The 19289-nt window shown below is 39.2% G+C and overlaps 1 protein-coding gene across 1 annotated transcript; it reads right to left on the reverse strand.

The window, feature by feature from the left end:
• Positions 1-1324: 1324 nt before the first annotated feature.
• On the reverse strand, positions 1325-18870 carry TMEM65 (transmembrane protein 65). The gene is made up of 8 exons (XM_063299651.1): positions 18307-18870; positions 7227-7271; positions 6528-6595; positions 6195-6249; positions 4543-4585; positions 3571-3676; positions 2429-3050; positions 1325-2285 (listed from the first exon to the last, which is right to left on the reverse strand). The coding sequence occupies exons 1-7, from the start codon at positions 18653-18655 to the stop codon at positions 2952-2954; spliced, it is 765 nt and encodes a 254-aa protein (XP_063155721.1). The 5' UTR covers positions 18656-18870; the 3' UTR covers positions 1325-2285; positions 2429-2951.
• Positions 18871-19289: the final 419 nt, after the last annotated feature.

A 19289-nucleotide genomic window follows, 5' to 3' on the forward strand; every position in this document is an offset into this window, starting at 1 on the left:
TAGTTCATTTCCTTTTGTTTCTAGATTCAATGCTCTGACATATAATAGCAACAAAATATAATCAGTTAAATACACAAATCAAGACGATTGTTATATACTTCATAAACACAACATATTGCTGCACATTGAATGGGGTTTGTATTCTTCTATAACAAAGGGTATGGGATGGGATTTTGTGTTTGTCAGGTCATATAAAGATGTTGTCTGTTTGAAGGACGTTTCAATACTGTACCATAAAAGTTAATCCAGGTTAGGAAAAAAACGGTAAGCAAAGTATTTCAACAGAAATAAAAATAACTAAGTCTGTACTTACCACTTTATATGCAGCTTCTTCAAAACAGACTGAATCAATTACCATGAGGAACAAGGAATATACATTTGCTTAATGATGAATGCAAGTATTGACCTAAAATTAATGCTACCACAAATATTTATATTTACTACTATACATATGTATCTCTGAACATGCTGAAGACAAAGAACTAAAGAAAGGAAACAATGTTGTGATTCAACCACCATGCTAGGCCAGTTTACTGAATAAACCACAATAGCCAGTTGGTACAATACACTAGGCACAAAGGGCTGTGCAGTTCTTCGGATTCAAAGGCAAAAAGGTGCTTCAGGACACTCAGGGGTATGTGTATGTATCTGTCTGCAAGTGTTACATCATCATCTGACTTTTTTCTACATCAGTGCAATGGCAGCCACCACCTGTTCCAAAATGCTGTATGCACAGGCCTAGAACTTAGTGTTTTGTGTGAATTCAGTCAATGCACATACTTAGAGGCAAGAGGGGAAACTGAAGGATTTCCAGTCTCTCTTCAAGGCAATACCCTCTTTTTCACTACTTTTATAAGATTTTTATCTAGTTTCACCCTGAAAGTAAAGGCATATGCAGATGATAAGTAGTTTAATCCAGCTGGAAGGAACTATATGGAAGTTTAAACTGGGGATTGGCATTATACTGGCTGCATTTTAAAAATGATTTATGAGGACCACAGTGGGTTTCAGTGTTATTTCTCTACATTTTTGTGGGTGTTTAAAGCTAACCCAAATAATGTTCCCCAACAATTTTTTCTCCTTTTTGGGGGTTGGTTCCTCCTATAAGAAGGATGGATTGCAGCATTCCTTCAATGTAGTAATTTGTCACTAATTTTAGCAGTGCAATTCTTGGTGGCTACAGATGAGTTTGGAACGGCATGTGGTCCACCCTTCACTTATCCCAGGTTATTGCAAAATATCTGGACAGCAGAACCCAAGGCACATGATTTTGTGATCAAGTATGCTATTTAGGCCTTTCAGTAAGTATATTTCACTGGAAACAGATGAACAAATGGTCCTCTTTATTTAATAAAAACAAAATGCTTAGAATATACCCACATAATCAAGGAGACATAATGCTCTTTACTAAGTTTCAATTGTAAGGATTCTTTTGAATGCTGCACAGTAACTACAAGCATAACATGGCAAAATGAAAAGAAACCCTATTAAATGAAAAGTAAACAAGTTTATTTCTGTAAATTGAAGTCTGCACATAATAATCACTCGTCCAGACAGTGCCAAATAGATTACCATTCTCCCCCATTAACATTCACAGACAAGGACACAAATATCATTACTTCTGAATTGCTAAAGCAGAACACATGCAACAGTGGCAGAGATTTGTTTTACACAAAAGTCAGCGCATTTTGGGGGACAGCTGTATCTTTCCAAGGCTTAATACTTTACTTTATTCTTCTGCTAAACATTCCTCTACTCTCATCTTTGAGCACTGCCTCCCCTTCACACTGTGTTTCTGTTCTTGTACACGGCCTCAAACCAGCCACATCCTCTTCTGCATCCAACAGAACCTTTACCCTGTTTCCCTAATGCCTTGAAATCAGGAATGAAGCTTGGGCTGATTAGTGTTTTTTTTTCCAGAAAGCTAAATAGGGTTGGAAGTTCATGTGCCAAGTGAGACTAAGCCTGATTTTCAAAAATACTGTGGCAAAACAAGTCATGCGCACAACGGGTGAGAATATCTGACAATGGAAATCTGAGAATGAAGACTGCCACTACTTGCTGCAGAGGCAAGATGTTTTAAATGCTTTCCAAGTCTGTTGTGTTGCAAGTTAGCTATTATTGGAGATACCAACTTGTAGGGTTGCTTGGATCTAAGCTGCCACCTGGATAACTTAGGGACTCGCTCTGAGCATTGTCTGGGGAAAAAAACTGACCATAAATGGGTCTGTATCTTGGCCTCACTATACAGCAAATACCTCTCCATCACTCCTTTCAAGTAAACACTTGTTCTAACACAGGGTTCCTCAACCTTGGCAACTCTAAGCTGTGAGGACTTCAACTCCCAGAATTCCCCAGCCAGCAAAGCTGGCTGGGGAATTCTGGGAGTTGAAGTCCGCACAGCTTAGAGTTGCCAAGGTTGAGGAACCCTGTTCTAACAGGCTTTGTTTCAGGCACCTGTATACAATTATTGCCACAAGATACCGTAAATAAAAGCAAAAAAGCTACAGCATGGTATTTCTTAGGGCCCCTGTCACCTAACTACACTGAAGTCTGGAGTGGAGGATTCCATGAATATCCAGGGCAATTTGTGCCATGCATTTCCAAAGACTTAGAAAAATGCAAAACCAAAAGCTATACACTGCATCAATGACAGGTAATTAAAGTAACAATCCCGGTGAAAGAAACCAAGGAAGAGGGAGGGAGGGAGGGAGACATGGTCAAAGTCAACCATCAGTGTTAAGTGAAATCACATGTCAACAATTTACTTTTAAAAAAAGGAAAACTCCTTATAAAAAGATGTACTAAGACAAAAGCCACAATAAGTTAAGTGTTTCTGTAAAATAGCATGCTGCTTGTTACTGTCTCTAAATTCCTATATACTTTGACAGCATAGTTGTATATCTGAGGTACATTAGTTTATATATGTGTAGATAAGCATTGTAAAAAGGTTATTTTTTTCCTTCCAGTTTTTTGTCTTCTTCATCTCCAAGGAAGAACAACGGAAACATTCCTAAAAGGCAGCCAATGGTCACTCCAATAGCTTTACCCTAAAAAAAAAAGGAAAAACCAAAGAGAATGGGGTGTTCACAGAGTCAGATCAGATAGTGAACATCCAATTGACATCACTTATATAGCTCAGGCTGAAGTGTTCACATTAGGAACTCATCACTTTGCACAGGAATTAATGTGCAATGAGGCGGATCTGAAAGTCTCTTCTCAAAATCAGTTGTATGCAGAACGATGTATTTGGTGCATAATCTATAACAGTGTTTCTCAACCTTGGCAACTTTAAGATGTGTGGACCTCAAGTCCCAAAATTCCACAGTCAGCATGCTGGCTGGGGAATTTTGGGAGTTGAAGTCCACACATCTTAAGGTTGCCAAGTTGAGAAACACTGATCTATACTCTGAAAAGATCTGGTTTCTATTTTCACTCCCACAGGAATAATAGGGAATAACACACACACACAACAAGTATCCAAATGCTAAGGTTTAAGTAGTACTGAAGTTGCTATTTTTCCCTGACTTGGTGTCACTTGAGCCCTCATCCATAAATTCACATACTCACCAAGTGTGCACTAAGACGTGTTTGCCACATGTCAGCTTGTTTGGGAGTGAGATCAGGAATTGAAAGGCCCAATCTGGAAGCCATAGCTTCAACGTAGCCTGCAAGACTTGGAAGAAAAACACAGATGTGAGCACAAGAACCTCTGAAATATACCAATTTTGCTTAGTTTTTATTAGCAAGCAATTAAAGAGTCAGTCTCTTTAAATTCTGCACTGCCGACCAGTACCAATAAATTATACAGTAGAAAAGAGAGCATTTTTAATCTTGAGGGTAATATTGTTTTGAGTGATTTATAAGTGCACAAACATCCTACATGATGTAAATCCTAAGTACAGAGTGGGTGGCAAAAACCTAGTCTCTTCCTTTCCCCTCCAGTATTTTTATCATTCTTGCCTTCTTTTTATACATAAACAATGTGAAATATTTTTGTTTCAAATCATTATATTCTTAAATCACACTAAATTTATTAAATCTCCTTAAATGCCACATTATCCCCAGAAAGGCAAATTATAAATTTAATAAAAACATGATACCCTGAACTATGATTCTTTGTCAACTCATCAGTCTCCCACTCTTCTTCACATAAACACCTATTCCTACCTGAGGTGAGAACTGGGTAAGAATTCAAAACAGAATGAGGATGTATGAACTCAATTGAGTATAACAGGCACAATGCTATACAGGCACACCCTTTGCTCCAACGTCCTAGCTTGAATTGCAGCTCAATTCCAGCTTCACCACTCTGTACTGGCCTGTCCAAAAATCCCAATAAATATATCAAAATTAAAAATACGAGGGGATGCGCAAAACATTTCCATGTTCAAGCCAGTTTATTAGTTACTCAAAGGGTTCTGGTGCTGTTCTAGCTATGATTAAAGTATTTTGAGCTAAAACCAGCAGGGCATTTTGAGCCTGAAATACTTCTATTATATAAAAACATTTTAAGATCACGAAAAATACAATTAAACTTACCCCAATCCAGCTAAGTCTGAGACAAGATTTCCCAAGGCAGCAGCTAGTTGGAAAATCACAAGCATTATATAAATTAGTAACAGTGCAGAAATACAAAGAAAATGTTTTATAATCATATTATTACTTAAAGCTAAAATTCTTCTGAAGACTATTGTTGGATATATGTATATATCTCATCAAAGCTGCTTTTCAACATAGGTCAAAATAAAAACACAACATCAGTAAATCAGCCATCATGAAAACTAAAAAAAAAGGTATGAAAACACCACAAATTTAGCAGGGTAACCTACAAAATTGTTTAGTAATTGCATATGAATGATCCCTAGGACCAAAACCACTTCTAGGTTATTGCTATTAAATGTAAAGAAGCTCTCTCAGATACCTTTTTGGTACTGAGAGAATCTGAAACAGTCTTCAGAAAAGGAACTTGACAAAAAAAATTTTTTTCCCAGATGGGCAATTCCTAAGAATGTATGGCTCCAGGACAGAGAGCTTTTAAGTCAAAGAGAGGACTTTGATTTGAGCCCAGAAACAAACTGGAAACCAGAGAAGCTAATATAACAATATGAATAATACTGCTGAACTGTAAAGAACTTATACCCATGTTCTCCATTCTTTAGTATAATATGTACGGATGATTAGCTCAAACCAGAAATCAAGCATCATGAAAGCTACACAGTATTTCCACAGATATCTTATTGGCCTCAATGGGAAGGGAATGTTAAGATAGGTCTTCAGTCTGCTCCAACAGAACTCTTTTTATATTCTTTAGACAAGACCATGATAAACTTTTATCTACAATAAACCAATATTCAAAATTCAAACTAAAACTAAGTAGTGTTTATTTTATTTGAAGAAAGCATGTTCTTTCCATTTCTCAAAATTATACCAAACTTTAAAAAGTTGAACCATTAAATAAAGTGTAAAAGATGAAACAAATTTCTAGGTATATTCTCTAAAAGCTGGAAGCACAATGACAAGGTCAGTTCTTCATATGGAGGGTCTGAATTTATATATCACACTAAACCACAGATTGTTAAACCATAATGGCTGACTTAGCCAAAATCAGAAATCACAAAATAGCTTAATGCCAATTGACTCATCCTTTAATCTATTTTTAGAAAAGCAATCAAAAAGCTGCATCCAAGCAGTAGGACAGGTCAATAGAAGCTCCTTAGTTATTTCCTCCAATAATAATAATAATAATAATAATAATAATACATCATCATCATCATCATCATCATCATCCAATTGATTGTTCGGTAAGTCATAATTATTCCCCTTTACAAAAATATCCATACTCTTCCAATTGCTTCTTCTACGGAATAACTTCCCCTTAGACGCTTTTGCACCCATATAGGGAAGCAGCTCAGATAAAGCTATTTTAAACAGAGAGTAGAAAAGCTATCATTCATAGATATAATTTATCCAAGACTGTATTGGAATAAACACAGAAGAAAAATATCAAGGAACTTCAGACGAAGAAGTATGTGTTCCTAATTTTATCTGGTGATAAAGTTTCCACTGATGTTAAGCACATGTTTTCCTCAAGCAGCAGCAAAGGGTTTCTATGAGTTTCGCTGCACACATAAACTTAGATAAATACATAGCTATAAAAATCTATATGAACAGCAATGACATTGATTACTTGCCTGCCATGGTAGAAATTCCAAGCACAATCCCTATTGATAACTCTATCTGTGTGCCCTAAAAATAACAAAGAGTTTCATTATCACCTACACATTACTGTAGACAAGGCTTCAGAAATCACCATATAGGAAACAATGCAAATGTTAAAGGGGGAGGGGGCAAGCCTGCTCATAAGTTCCTCCAGAAGGCCCCCCCAAAGCAGTATACATGATACGGCATCTTTGTAATGGTGTGTTAAAGCAGAACCAAAACTAGCAATACTGCACTGCTGCAATACTAGAAATGGAATACTGTATAATTCAGTACATATAAAGATTGGTACCAAGATGACTTACCGCAGCAATCATAATTGCATTATCAAAAAATCCAAAGCCTACAAAAGGTACTGCATTGTGGAAGAACACTAGAAGAAAAGAGAGGTGTACAAGGAATATTTTAAGTACCTTAATCTCAATTTGCCCCGCTCTGTGATATTACTTGTTATTTATCCAAATCCAAATATGGACTGAAATGTGCTTAAAATCCCAGGCATGACACTCTGTTTCTATAAATAACCCAACCCAGAAAAGGCTTTTCATACCGTCTTGAATACAACCAACTACCAGCAATTTGTATGCAGTGATCACTAACACCAAAGTGACTATCTCTGAAAGGCCAGGTTCATTCAGAGTACTTTCTAGATAATGCCATGCGCAGTTGGGTGATGCAGGGGAAACAACAGCAGCGACACAAAGGAATCACCGATAATCACCAGTGGAATTGCTTTCTATCACAGCTCTGTACTCAGCTACACAAGTTATTTTAACCAACTTGTAACTGGGGAAGAGATGAAGAATTCAGGAGATCCCCATCAAGCAGACCATTCTGTTGCAGATATTTAACTGCATGGCGAATACTATCCCCAAGAAAATGAAAAGTAACAGCCAAATACTAAGAATGGTAACACTACAGTTCTTGGAGGTTTTCCATTCGCTAACCCATGGAAATATCTGATTTTTCAAAGAAAACAATACAAAATAGACCCAAGCATTTACCATGTTTCAGTTGTCCAGTGGATGGTGGTGCAACCTCCAACTTCTCTAAATTTAAAAAAAAGGAGATTGAAAGAATAACATAAACACAGACTTATTTGGTTAGTTATTTTGTATACAACACAATTTAAAAGTGAACATATTACATATAAAATAATGCTGTAATTCTGATGCATGAAAAAAAGACAGGCATCAGTCAAAGACCACCACAGAGTCTGTTCTGCCTTGTCTGCCACACAGCCACATGCTACCAAATACCCTAACCGAAGACTTACCATTAATTTTGTTTTAAATTATAGTAAATATTATGATAAATGTATAAATGTTAACTATAATTAATTATTGACATTACTTATAAGGATTTGTATGTGGAGAATTGAGAGCCAGTTTGGTGTACTGGTGAAGGCATCAGGCTAGAAACTGGGAGACCGTGAGTTCTAGTCCTGCCTTGGGCATGATGCCAGATGGGTAATCTTGGGCCAGTCACTCTCTCTCAGCCCTTGGAAGGAGGCAGTGGCAAACCACTTCTGAAAAAATACTGCTGAGAAAACTGCAGGGATGCGCCTGCGTAGTCACCAGGAATAAAATCTAACTCAAAGGCAATAAATAAATATAAATTATAATTGTAATAAATTCATTTTTGCTATTTCTTCAGTAAATGGCTCAAAAACGCAATCATGTGAGTAATCTCAAATGGATTGATTTTAAATTTCCAACGAAGTCATTATAAAGACATAATGCACACAGAACAAAGCATCACTTTAACAATGACAAAGACGTTAAGAGTCTCCAGAGTCTCATTACATCAGAACGCACAACTAATGGTAGATGGGATTCTCCACAAACCTAACTGGAATTGAAAAACTGTCTCTTCAGTCACCAAATATGACACGTTTTTTCTTAACTTTATTACCACTATATTATAGTGTCCCACAATTTAAGATGGCTCATCATATTCAAAGAATGGGCAGGATATAGGCTTTCTAAAGACAATCATTTATCCTTTCATTACCTTGATAAAATTCATCCTTCGCTAGGGAAGGCAGAACTACTGAACTTCTGAACCAACACTATAAAAATATTAAGCTGCCCAGAAGAATTCTGTAACATTGATTTCCTGCTACCAAACAGCTCCTTGTCAGAAGTCTACCTCAGCTTCTGCTGACTTCAAGGATTACTCAGGAATTTAAATTGATTTTATTTACACTGGGAAGAAATTGTATTAAAAGCAAGGATGCTTATTTCACAGCAAGCTACTGCTGCAGTGTGAATAAACATATGACTATAAAAGAAAAGTTGTAGCCTAAGCACCCATTACAGAGCATTTTCCAGCAATCCAAAAGTAAAAACTTAGTTCCCTGTTATAAGCTAACAGAAACATGAGCCATTTTTAGCAGCCATAGGCTGGAATGGGCAGGGGCAACAGAATGGAATGGGTGAAGCAATGGAGCTAAATGAAGATTTGCAGGCCTGTTTTTAATTGTTCGTTGCCCCCAAATGGTGTTAAATTGTGTCTCTGTTTCTTAGCAGTTGACTACTGAAAACTGGCAGTGCAACTTTTGGGATATTTAGCAGCCGTATTAGGGGATTAAGGGTGTGACGAGCAGGTATTTAGGAAGTGTATGGTAAGATTTAAAGCCTCATGTGGCACAGAGTGGTAGGTGGCAGTATTGCAGCCGAAACTCTCCCCACGACCCGGGTTCGATCCCAGAGGAAGCTGGTAGCCGGCTCAGGTTGACTCAGCCTTCCATCCTTCCGAGGTCGGTAAAATGAGCGCCCAGCTTCCTGGGGAAGGTGATGACTGGGGAAGGCAATGGCAAACCACCCCACTATAGTGTGCCAAGAAAACGTTGCGAAAGCAGCATCCCTCCAAAGGGTCAGACATGACTCGGTGCTTGCACAGGAGACCATGGTAAGATTTATTGTAATGTTATGAAGTTTAAGCTTTGTGGGTTATTAAATTATGTTTAATTTATGTTTGTAATGTGTAATACATTTCTCTTTACTTGTAAGCTGCTTAGATTCACTTGACTGAAGCAATATAAAAGCACTTGTAATGCACACATACGTACATACACACCCTGAACTCAATTTTGTGATATGCAGCCTATGGTGAGTTGCCTCTGATTTAATAGCAAAAGTACTGATCATGCTTGGCAAAGAATTATGGCAAATAGATACTATTTATTAGTATCTCAAGCAAGTCAAGAGTCATACACAACACTAAATTATGAGCCCTTATTTGCAAACCACTGTGGCTGCATTCACATATCACTTTCAGCAAAACCCAAAGTCCATTAGAGTTTCAAATAATGTGCACATGCAAATATACATGGCATGGCATCATTAAGAAAAGTTTAGCTTTGACTGGTGAGTTATTTAGCACAGTCTAATCTGTCTCTGCATGAAAGTTCCTGGAGTAACAGGAGGAAATAGATACAATACAATGCAAAATGACTATTTGTCAGTCCAGAACCACTGATAGAATGGTGGCCTGATATAAAAGAATCTACATATACAGATTGAAGAAATATCTTTCCTGAATTTAGTAGTTGTGCCTCAGATTTAGTATTACCTTAGAGTATATAAGTACGTAGTTCCTCTCCAATCTGTCTGTTAAGGCAAAGCCAGCAAGCCACTTGCCAAGATACCAAGACGGTGAGAGTTGTAAATACATTACAACAAAGGCAACTTATTTCTCTTTGTACAGAGGAAGATTTTATTCACAAATCCTTTAAAAATGGCACTGTACAAGAGAGGACATATGGACTGGTAGATAAGAGGCACAGAAACCAAATCAGTATTTTAACCTTATTCCAGCAACTGGAATATTCTCTTTTGGGAGAAGATACTCCCAAAAGAATGGGAAGTGGACAAAAGAGCATGTGAACTCTGCTTAGAACAAGGTGGAAAGAATATTCTCAGAAACAGATTGTAAGAATTAGCAAAGGCTTCAATTGAATGTTTCATTTGCAGATTTAACATGAATATGCAAATATTTATCAAATCTATTCTTAACAACCTCTTGCCTTTGGCCTTCTAAGGCAAAAAAAAAAAAAAGTTATTCAAACATAAAAATTCCTGGGACCTCAGCTAATTACTTTCTTACTTAATTACCCTTCTTCACTATTAGGAAATACCTACTGTAAGGAAAAGGCAGGGGATGCTGGCAATGAAGCCATCAAAATATGAATGCCTTCTAGTTGGTAGGGCTGGGTTTACAAGAAATGCATTTTGAGGAAAATCGCAACATATTCCGAACGAAGACTACTATATCCAGGGGGGAAATTATTCTACTAGGTTGCATGAATGGACAAGTGGAAACAAGCTGAGAGAGGGCAGAAAAAGTGATGGGGTCATTTGGAGATGCAAAGAGTAAATTAGAATGAGTGTCTGGTGAGTACCTGCTTAGAGAAAGCCCTGGTTTCAAAAATACATATGGCAAAGGAATAAACATAAATGTAAAAGTTGATTGATTTGGCTGATTATGGAAGATTGAGAAAATTAAGACATTCTGAATGTGGGATTTTTTGGGGGGTAGTATCACAAGTGGATCTTGAGAAAAAGAAAGAGAAAGAAAGAAAGAAAGAGAGGGAGGGAGGGAGGGAGGGAGGGAGGGAGGGAATGCAGGCGAATGACTGCAACAAGAGTATTAATCCTATATGAAAAAGTATCAGAAGATACTCCCAAAAGAATGGGAAGTGGACAAAAGAGCATGTGAACTCTGCTTAGAACAAGGTGGAAAGAATTATGATACGAAGTGCTACAGAGGTATGTAAAGGTAAAGATAAAGGTTTGACATTAAGTCCAGTCGTGTCCGACTCTAGGGGGTAGTGCTCATCTCCGTTTCAAAGCTGAAGAGCCGGCGTTTGTCCGTAGACACTTCCTCTGTGGTCATGTGGCCAGCATGACTACACGGAACGCCATTACCTACCCGCTGAAGCGGTACCTATTAATCTACTCACATTTGCATGTTTTCAAACTGCTAGGTTGGCAGGGGCTGAGAATAGCAACGGGAGCTCACCCCGTCACGCGGATTCGAACCGCCGACCGTCCGATCAGCAAGCTCAGCTGTTTAACCTGCAGCGCCACCGCGTCCCACAGAGGTATGTGGAACTATGCTAATGAGAAGAATGAAAAGGTATTGTGGTGGAATGATGAAGTGAAAGGAGCTGTGGATTATAAAATGCATGCAAGAGGATGAATGCAGCAAAAAATAAGCTGAAGATAATATATGGTATGTAAAGGCAGAAAAAGATAATTGCAAAAAATACAGTCAGGGAGAGCAAGGTACAGTTAAGATATTAAAAAACAGAATATGCAGAGCAATTTTGATGGAAATGTAAATTTTTATGGAGTTTTTTTTTTTTTAATTGATGCATTTTTTTTCAATTTAAAATTAAAAAAAAGGAACTTCCAACAGAGTGAATGGAATTAAAAATAAAACTGATGAAATGTTTTGCGGTGAAAGTGAAGAAAGGGAATGTTAGTAGGAGTATTTTAGAGATCCATAGGGGAATAACAGCGGATGGTTGAAAAATAGATTGGGAATACATATCATGAATGTGGACTGAATACAAAAATGAGTGACCAGCAAGGGAGTAGTATGCAGAGGTGGTTTAGTCATATAGAGAGAATGAACAAAAATGAATCACAAAAGAAGTAAGAGTGAACAGATTAAGAGAAAGAACAAAAACATGTGGGCTCAACAGTGATGAGGTTTTCAAAATAAGAGAGAAACTTGAAAGAATAGAAGATAAAATATGAAGTGAACCAAGAATGGTTTGAAAGGGCCAAAAAGTATGGAGAGATATAGTGAATGGTGTTGGTATTAACTACTTTTAGTTATGTTTCTTTTTTACTTTCCTTATCTTTTTTGCTATTTTCTTTTATTTCTTTTCCTTATGGTTTCCTACTCTTTTTCTATGCTCTGCATAACACTGCTTACCCAGAAAGAAGATAGCATGATAAGTATGCAAGTATGAAGGTATTTGTATTTTAGGACCAAACTGAATTAACCTTATTACTTTATACTTATGTAAAAGAATGCCATGGTAATCTAAATAAAAGATTGGAAAGACAAAAGGCAATTCATCTGTTTTTTCCATTGACAACTGAAATGGACTATAAACGTTTTATATAACGTTCCCTACATTTGTAACTTGAAGCAGAAAAGACCGTGAATTGTATTAATGTACAGTTTTTCCATAATAATTACTACTGGTTATATTTAGAAATGTTAGCAATTTAGTAAAAACATAGGGGGAAACCATTGTTAGTTTCATTTAACTTCAGAAAGTGAAACTAGAACTAGGATCATAGGTCACACTAAACCAGAGTGTGAGTTTTCTTTTTCTGACTGCTTTCAACCTGACCATTGTTATTTGTAAGGCATGTTTACAGCTTGGTGAGATGTGTGAACCCAGCTTGTGTTAAATATTCAATAAGCTTGACTCAAACAATTATGGTGCTAATGGAAATGAGATCCAGGCTTGCGTATTTTTTCTTCCACTGCGTGCTACAATCACATCAACTCCTGATAACAGTTCGGCATTATACCTGATACCTGTAAACTATAGCTTGCATTTTTGTATGGCAAACGTAAGCCGTAAGTTAGCAATTTGGACCGGTAATTAATTAAATAAATGAAGAGTGAAGGGGTTAACGAAGCACTTGTATGCTCAAGCTGTGCACCAGTTTCTGCCGGGTCAGCCAAATTTGAATCATGCCTTGTGCTGGAACACATGCTGAAAAATATAAAGGAAATAATCAGCTGGGCAGGAATACCTTGCTTGGGGGAAAAAAAGCTAAATGATGTTAGGTTTTCTGTTCATAAAAAAGAACTCATCAGAAATGAATGAAATTACAGCCAGTGCAGAGAAAATAGGCAGAGAAAAGCAGCTTGTTTTCATTATTATAGAAATGACTGGCAGGGGATTCAAGGCCAGCAGGAATGTTTCTTCATACAATGCATAATTACGTATAGAATTAATTTCCGCAAGTTACAATGACAACAACCACTTGCTTCAAATTTAAAAGAGCGCATTCATTCATTTGGGATGAGTTCCTAAATCTCATGCAAATAAACACTGTAGCTTAACATTAGATGTGATCCAAAGCCAAACACTTCTTCAAAATAATATTTTAGAGTAACTGTACTAATGGGTAAGACAATCTTGGAATCACACAGCAGAAAAGCCAACTAGTTATTACAAGCAGGGCTTCATGACAAAATGTCAGATTATTTGGGGAGAGTTCTTTAAACTATGGTTTGTTATTACATCCAGATGAGACAAAGAGATGTCAAAATTTCAGTTTCCTAAATTAAACTGAAAATAACCCATAATAAAAAGTATACTAGAGGCCTTATCAGAATGTATATGCTTTTCAATGGAACTTCAATTTCCAGGTGAAATATGAATTCATGAGGGTTCCATATTAGTCCACGCTACATTTTATAAACTCTTAATACAAAGCTGTATTCTTGCAGTTTCTATTTTTGGTCTGATATTAAGTAAAATAATAGCCCTGGTCTCCCTACAATGCTTACTATGATGGAAAGTTCCTGGAACGAGTTTGGACAATAATAATTAGCTGCTAGATCTGTGATTTGCTGCATGTGTCCTAATGCAAAAATGATCACATAAGTAATGTGTTTTTGCAAGATACAATAAAATGTCAAACTCTGCAGTTTTCTACATTATTCTTTGTAGTTTCACATTCTTTGCATTAGTAGGAATCTAAAGCATACTTAAATATTACAAGTAATGTTATGATACAATTCAGAAATGTGGATTTATGTTTGGCATTTAATCATCTGTTAATCTAGCATGACTGGTATCACATAAGGTAATTACTGTAACTTGATTAATACACAAAGAATTATGCCTGATTATGCTTTGAATAGATTTGGCCTGATCCCTTTTAACCTTCCACAAGTCCCTCAAGACCTGGTGGTGTCATCAGGGGACCCGAGGGGACTGACAAAACATTGAGATGGCTCCAATGTAATTAGCACTTGTTCCATACACACTACTAAAACTCCCATTGTGTTTATCTGTTTGTGCCCCCAAGTCTGCCCAAACAATGCATTATACTGCAACAATTTTTGAATCGAGGTACCTAAAATCCGCTAACTTCAAGAATGTGTAAAAAAATCTGAGACCCATTATTCCTGTGGAATTGAAATTTCCGTGATGTTTATACCCATTTTATTTACAAGGTTGTGGCCACTACAGTATCCCCACAGTCACATGACTGTAATTTCCAATGCTCCCTGCAGCTTCCCAAAACAAAGTCAACGGGAAAGCCAGCAGGAAGTCGGAAGTTGCTCCCGCTCCCACTGCTTTTTGCCCGACCATGATCATTCCGTTGATCTGTTTAGGTAAGTAAATATTGACTTATTATTGAAGCTCATTTGCCATTACAATTATTTTTCTATTTATGATATACGTTCTTCTTAGATGATCATAGGACTGTCCAGCACTGGGGTAAAAAAAATATGGTCAGCCTAAAATTTAATGTTCATTCTGGTCACATCAGACTGCACTACCTTTCTCTCAAAGGACGACCCAACGGGTTACAGGGTTGTCTAGTATATATTAGTTTTGTGCCTTTTATAATTTTAAAGTTTTGAATAGTAATATTAATACTTGCTTGTATATATTGTTTTTAGCTTTGTTGTACGCTACCCAGAGTCACTTGCCTGTGAGATGGACAGCCATATAAATATGACAAATAAATAAAAAAATACACACATAAAATATTAGCCTGATCCAAAACCAAATTCTGGCATAACCTCTATCTGTAGAAATTGACTTGCAGTTGGGATTTTAAACTCTGGGAAAATTACTTTAAAAGTTCTAGTTTTAAAAGCTGTAATTAAAAGAATAAGAACACACAAGCATACATGGCGAACGAGATGGGAAGTGTTTCTTCTATTAAGCATTCATCAGGGGCTTAATAACAACACACTTGTCTCTTATCCCCAAGACTAGAAACACTACAGGCCACTCAAATTCCTTCTTCAATGACACTATTACATGGATCAAGGTCAAATGCAAGTGACTTATGTAAATACATAAAATACAAAGCTTAGGCTTAATAGTTGCAGTTAATAATCTAACAGATAAAAATTTTAAAAAGCTAAGCAAGAAATTTTTGATTATTTTCCATTTCAAAGGTTGAAATAGCTAAAGAATTGCTCTGAATTTATCAGCTGGCTGACAGCTGTCCAATTGCAACTTTTTAAAAAAGAAAATGAAAAATCAATGTGAAAGGTAACAGGAGATTTTCAGAGCAACTTTAGACTTCAGTACAATCACATGCAGGCAGACTGAAGCTCATTTATTAGCTGTCGTTTGTTTTGGAAAAAGCCGAGTAGACATTATTCGCACTATGATGCAAATCACATACATCAGTAGTACATTTTATTGTATTTTATCTCACCTTAGTATATTTCATCTTATAGTATTGGATTTTATCTGTCTTATGTTACTATATTTTATTGTGGCTGATGCCCAGTTTCTTGATATAGTCAATTGACTAATCAATAAAGTTATGTTCACATACCATGCTAGCTATGCCAGTATTTGCTTTAGCTAAAGTTTGCTGAATAAGCCAGGGTCCTATTTTACTTATAACCCTAAGCCATATACCATGATCTATGAATCACAATGACTTGATTCAAATATTAGGCTATACCAAAATGAAGAAAACCACATTAAATAAGACTTAGCATGAGGTGTGAACACAGCTGAAGTACTTGGACACTGGAAATGTCTGGCCACATTCTGCGATAACAAATTAGTTCATTTTAAGGTTCCATTAGACTCTTTGCTACATTAGACTGACACAGCTTAGAGGTATGATTTAATGTTAACCATTATGGTTAATTACATCTAAATATGTCAGATTTCTTTTTTTAACCAGTTCCTTTGTTAATACTAATTGCACTTCTCTTCCATTTCTGTTCCTCATCTAAACTGTCCGTGGTAAGCAGTTACAGATCTGTCTTCTAGTACTCAGTAAAATGTCATCCACAGAGGCTGAATTCACCCATTCAGTCACGATATTTAAACCATGGTTTCTTTTACAAAACATAATGGCTGAGTTCATTCAATACCCTAAGCCAAAATAAAAACAAAGTACATTACGATGTAACATATGTAAATCCAATCTGTGCTATAAAATGAACGCTGCCCAAAATTGAGTAATCTGGAATCTTATAACTCCCATCGTTGGTTAAACCTGTTTTGTTATCCAACTGATTAAAGTCTCAAAATAAGATGAATCTTCGATCAAGTATAATATTTATATATTGCTTTACAAATTAAACTGGTTGCTCTATATTCATCACCCACCCTCCAGCTTAATATTCAAGGCATTTACAAATGAAGGGCCAAATCCAATGGGAGCCTTCCACTGATACAATTGTTCTCAGCAGAACAAAAAGAAGTTATTCCTCTAACCCAAATAATTCACTTTGAAGGATGTGCAATCTTCCAGAATAGCCCGTGTGTAGTACCGCAGCCTTCTCCTGGTTCCACTGGGACATGTGCATCTGTTAGCTGCTAATTACAAACTGCCAATTAGCAAAATAAAGCTAGCAGGAAGAGCCCACATTAGCAACTGTAGTGTCACACTATGACATGGTTATCTGGAACCACACTGACAGAAGTATGACCCCTTCCTAGTTTTGTGTATCAGGGCTAGTTACTGAAGAAAGTTGCAGCCGACATGAACTCTCAGAAATAAGTAGTAAATAATTCAATTGATTAACTTTGAGATATAACTGCAACCAACACTGGCAATGAAAGTGGAAATTCAGGGATTCTGAACATACGCATGTATTATTCCCTTTTGGGATGGGCAACATTATGCAGCTTGCAGAAAAAGACGGAAAAAGAACAAGCTAAAGGAATTAAAGGTACAAAAATCTTGGGCCAAAGTACTATTTTTCCCCTGTATTTTTATATTTCAGTAACACTTGACACACTATGCATTCTTTCTTCATGTTCTACTGCATCGGTTTTTTAAAAAATATCCTTATCTGTGTTTTAATTCTCAAAACAGGGATTTTAAGTTGGCTTTGATAGCTGATTGAAACTATTACTACCTGTTCAAGTTCCACTGCTTAAAAGTATCAACAGGCTAACTGAGCCTATTAACGGCATCATAAAATTGTGCTAAAAAGGTATCAGTCCCTGCCTGCATTTATCAAGCACACCAATGAACCATAAGGCAGAACCTGAACACAAGGATAGGCACACAACATGAAGCGCACACACACACGCACACAATTGCAAAAACATTATAAAGCACTGGAATTTTGAACACACTGTAGACCTCCAGAAATCTTTTTTTTTTCTTTTTAATAAAAAAAATCTGCAGGAAGAGGCAATCAAGTGACACATTGAGAGTCTTCTTGCACCACCGTCTGGCACAGCACCGCAGCTGAACGAAACTATGAGAAAAGACCATACAGGTATCACTCCGGGCACAGAAGCCGGTTCCGTAGCTCCCGTCAGTCGTGGGATGCAGCTGGAAAAGCAGCAACAGCAAGCCAAAAACCACAGCTGCACGTGCCCAATCACCAGCTGCCGCGCACCGGGGATCAGCCAGGAGCGGAGTATTTTCCTACAGCAAAACGCAGGCGCGCACATGCCTGTTTGGGGCACCTGAGTTAACTTGGAAGCGTTTGCTTAGGGAATGCAAATAAGCGGACTTACATCGTCCCGGAGGCGTTTCATTCCCGGGCCCCGGAGTCGGATTGGATTCCTAGCACTAAAGGGAAATGGCCAAGCCCTCCAGGGCCGATGCCAATATTCCTCATCCAGTCGCTCCTTAGTCTCAATCCCAAGGACTACGTGCGTACACGTGTTTGCACGACTTCCCAAGAAAGCCAGCCTGCACGCGGGGGGGTGCCCGCCTAAAAGTGCTTTGCGAGGCCGCCGCTCTCGCTGACCCCCCCGAGACGCGTGTTCGGATCGACCCACCCACCGGCGGTCGGGCGGGCCAGGCGGCACCGCACCCGGGGGCGTTCACACGTCCCCCCCCCGATTCCCCCGACGCCGGGCCTTACCTTGCGCGATGGCGATGGACTCGAAGCGGTGCAGCTCTCGCAGCAGGCAGCTCCGCTCCGTCGAGTGCAGGCTGTAGATGAAGTCGCGCGCGCCCTGCGCCGTGTTGAGCGCCTCCATCGGCTCCTTCCTGGGGTGCGTGCCCAGCGGCCGCGGGGAGCCCGAGCAGGAGGCCGCGTGCGGGAGCCACAGTCCGTCCCCGGGCCGGGGGGCGCGTCGGAGGGCGCTCAGGCGCCGGCGGAGGAGGAGGCAGCGGCACCCGCCGAGGCGCGACGGCCGCGCTGAGGAGCCGGCCGGGCCCACCGAGCCCAAGCGCAGCGCCAGCCGGCAGCTCAGCCACGTCGACGACATGCCGCCCGCCCGCCCGGCTACCGGCGCTGGGAAGGAGAAGGGCGGCGACGCCCGGGCGCGGGCAAGGCGGTGCTCATGAGTCTCTCCCGAGCCTTACCCCGGCCGAGCTCGGTGGCCGCGCCTTGCCCGGCAGTCCCGGCGAGTCAGAGCCCGAAGGCGGCTCCCGGCAGCCGCAGCATCTCCCCTCCGGCGGCAGTAGCGACGAACCCCGCGAGCAGCTCCCGCCGCGCCTGTCGGGCGGCACTGAAAAGAGGGAGGTGGCTGGCCGGCGCCACGCAGGCGCAGTAGCCTCTCCTCGTCCAGGGGCCGCGGCCCCGCCCCCAAGTCTTCCAACCAACGGGAAGACGAAGAAGCCTTCTTTTTCCGTCTCCGCCTTCTTTCTGCTGCTCGTAATTAGATGCGGGGAAGGACTAGATTCCAGCCGCGCCCACCTCCCTGCAGATCACCGCCCTCTCCTTTTGTTTGCTTTGAGTAGCATAGCTGGCTGCAGAAATCTGGGTGTTCGCTGGGTGACAGGCAAAAGCCCCAACTTTGGCTGAATCTTGGGGTGGTCCGGATCTTTGCAATCCAAAGCTGACAGCCCTCCCACCACCAGTGCACGCGCTCTTCTTGCATATTCCCTCCTGAGTGTGGG

This window comes from Candoia aspera, chromosome 3 (assembly GCF_035149785.1).
Source record: "Candoia aspera isolate rCanAsp1 chromosome 3, rCanAsp1.hap2, whole genome shotgun sequence".
Lineage (NCBI taxonomy): Eukaryota > Metazoa > Chordata > Lepidosauria > Squamata > Boidae > Candoia > Candoia aspera.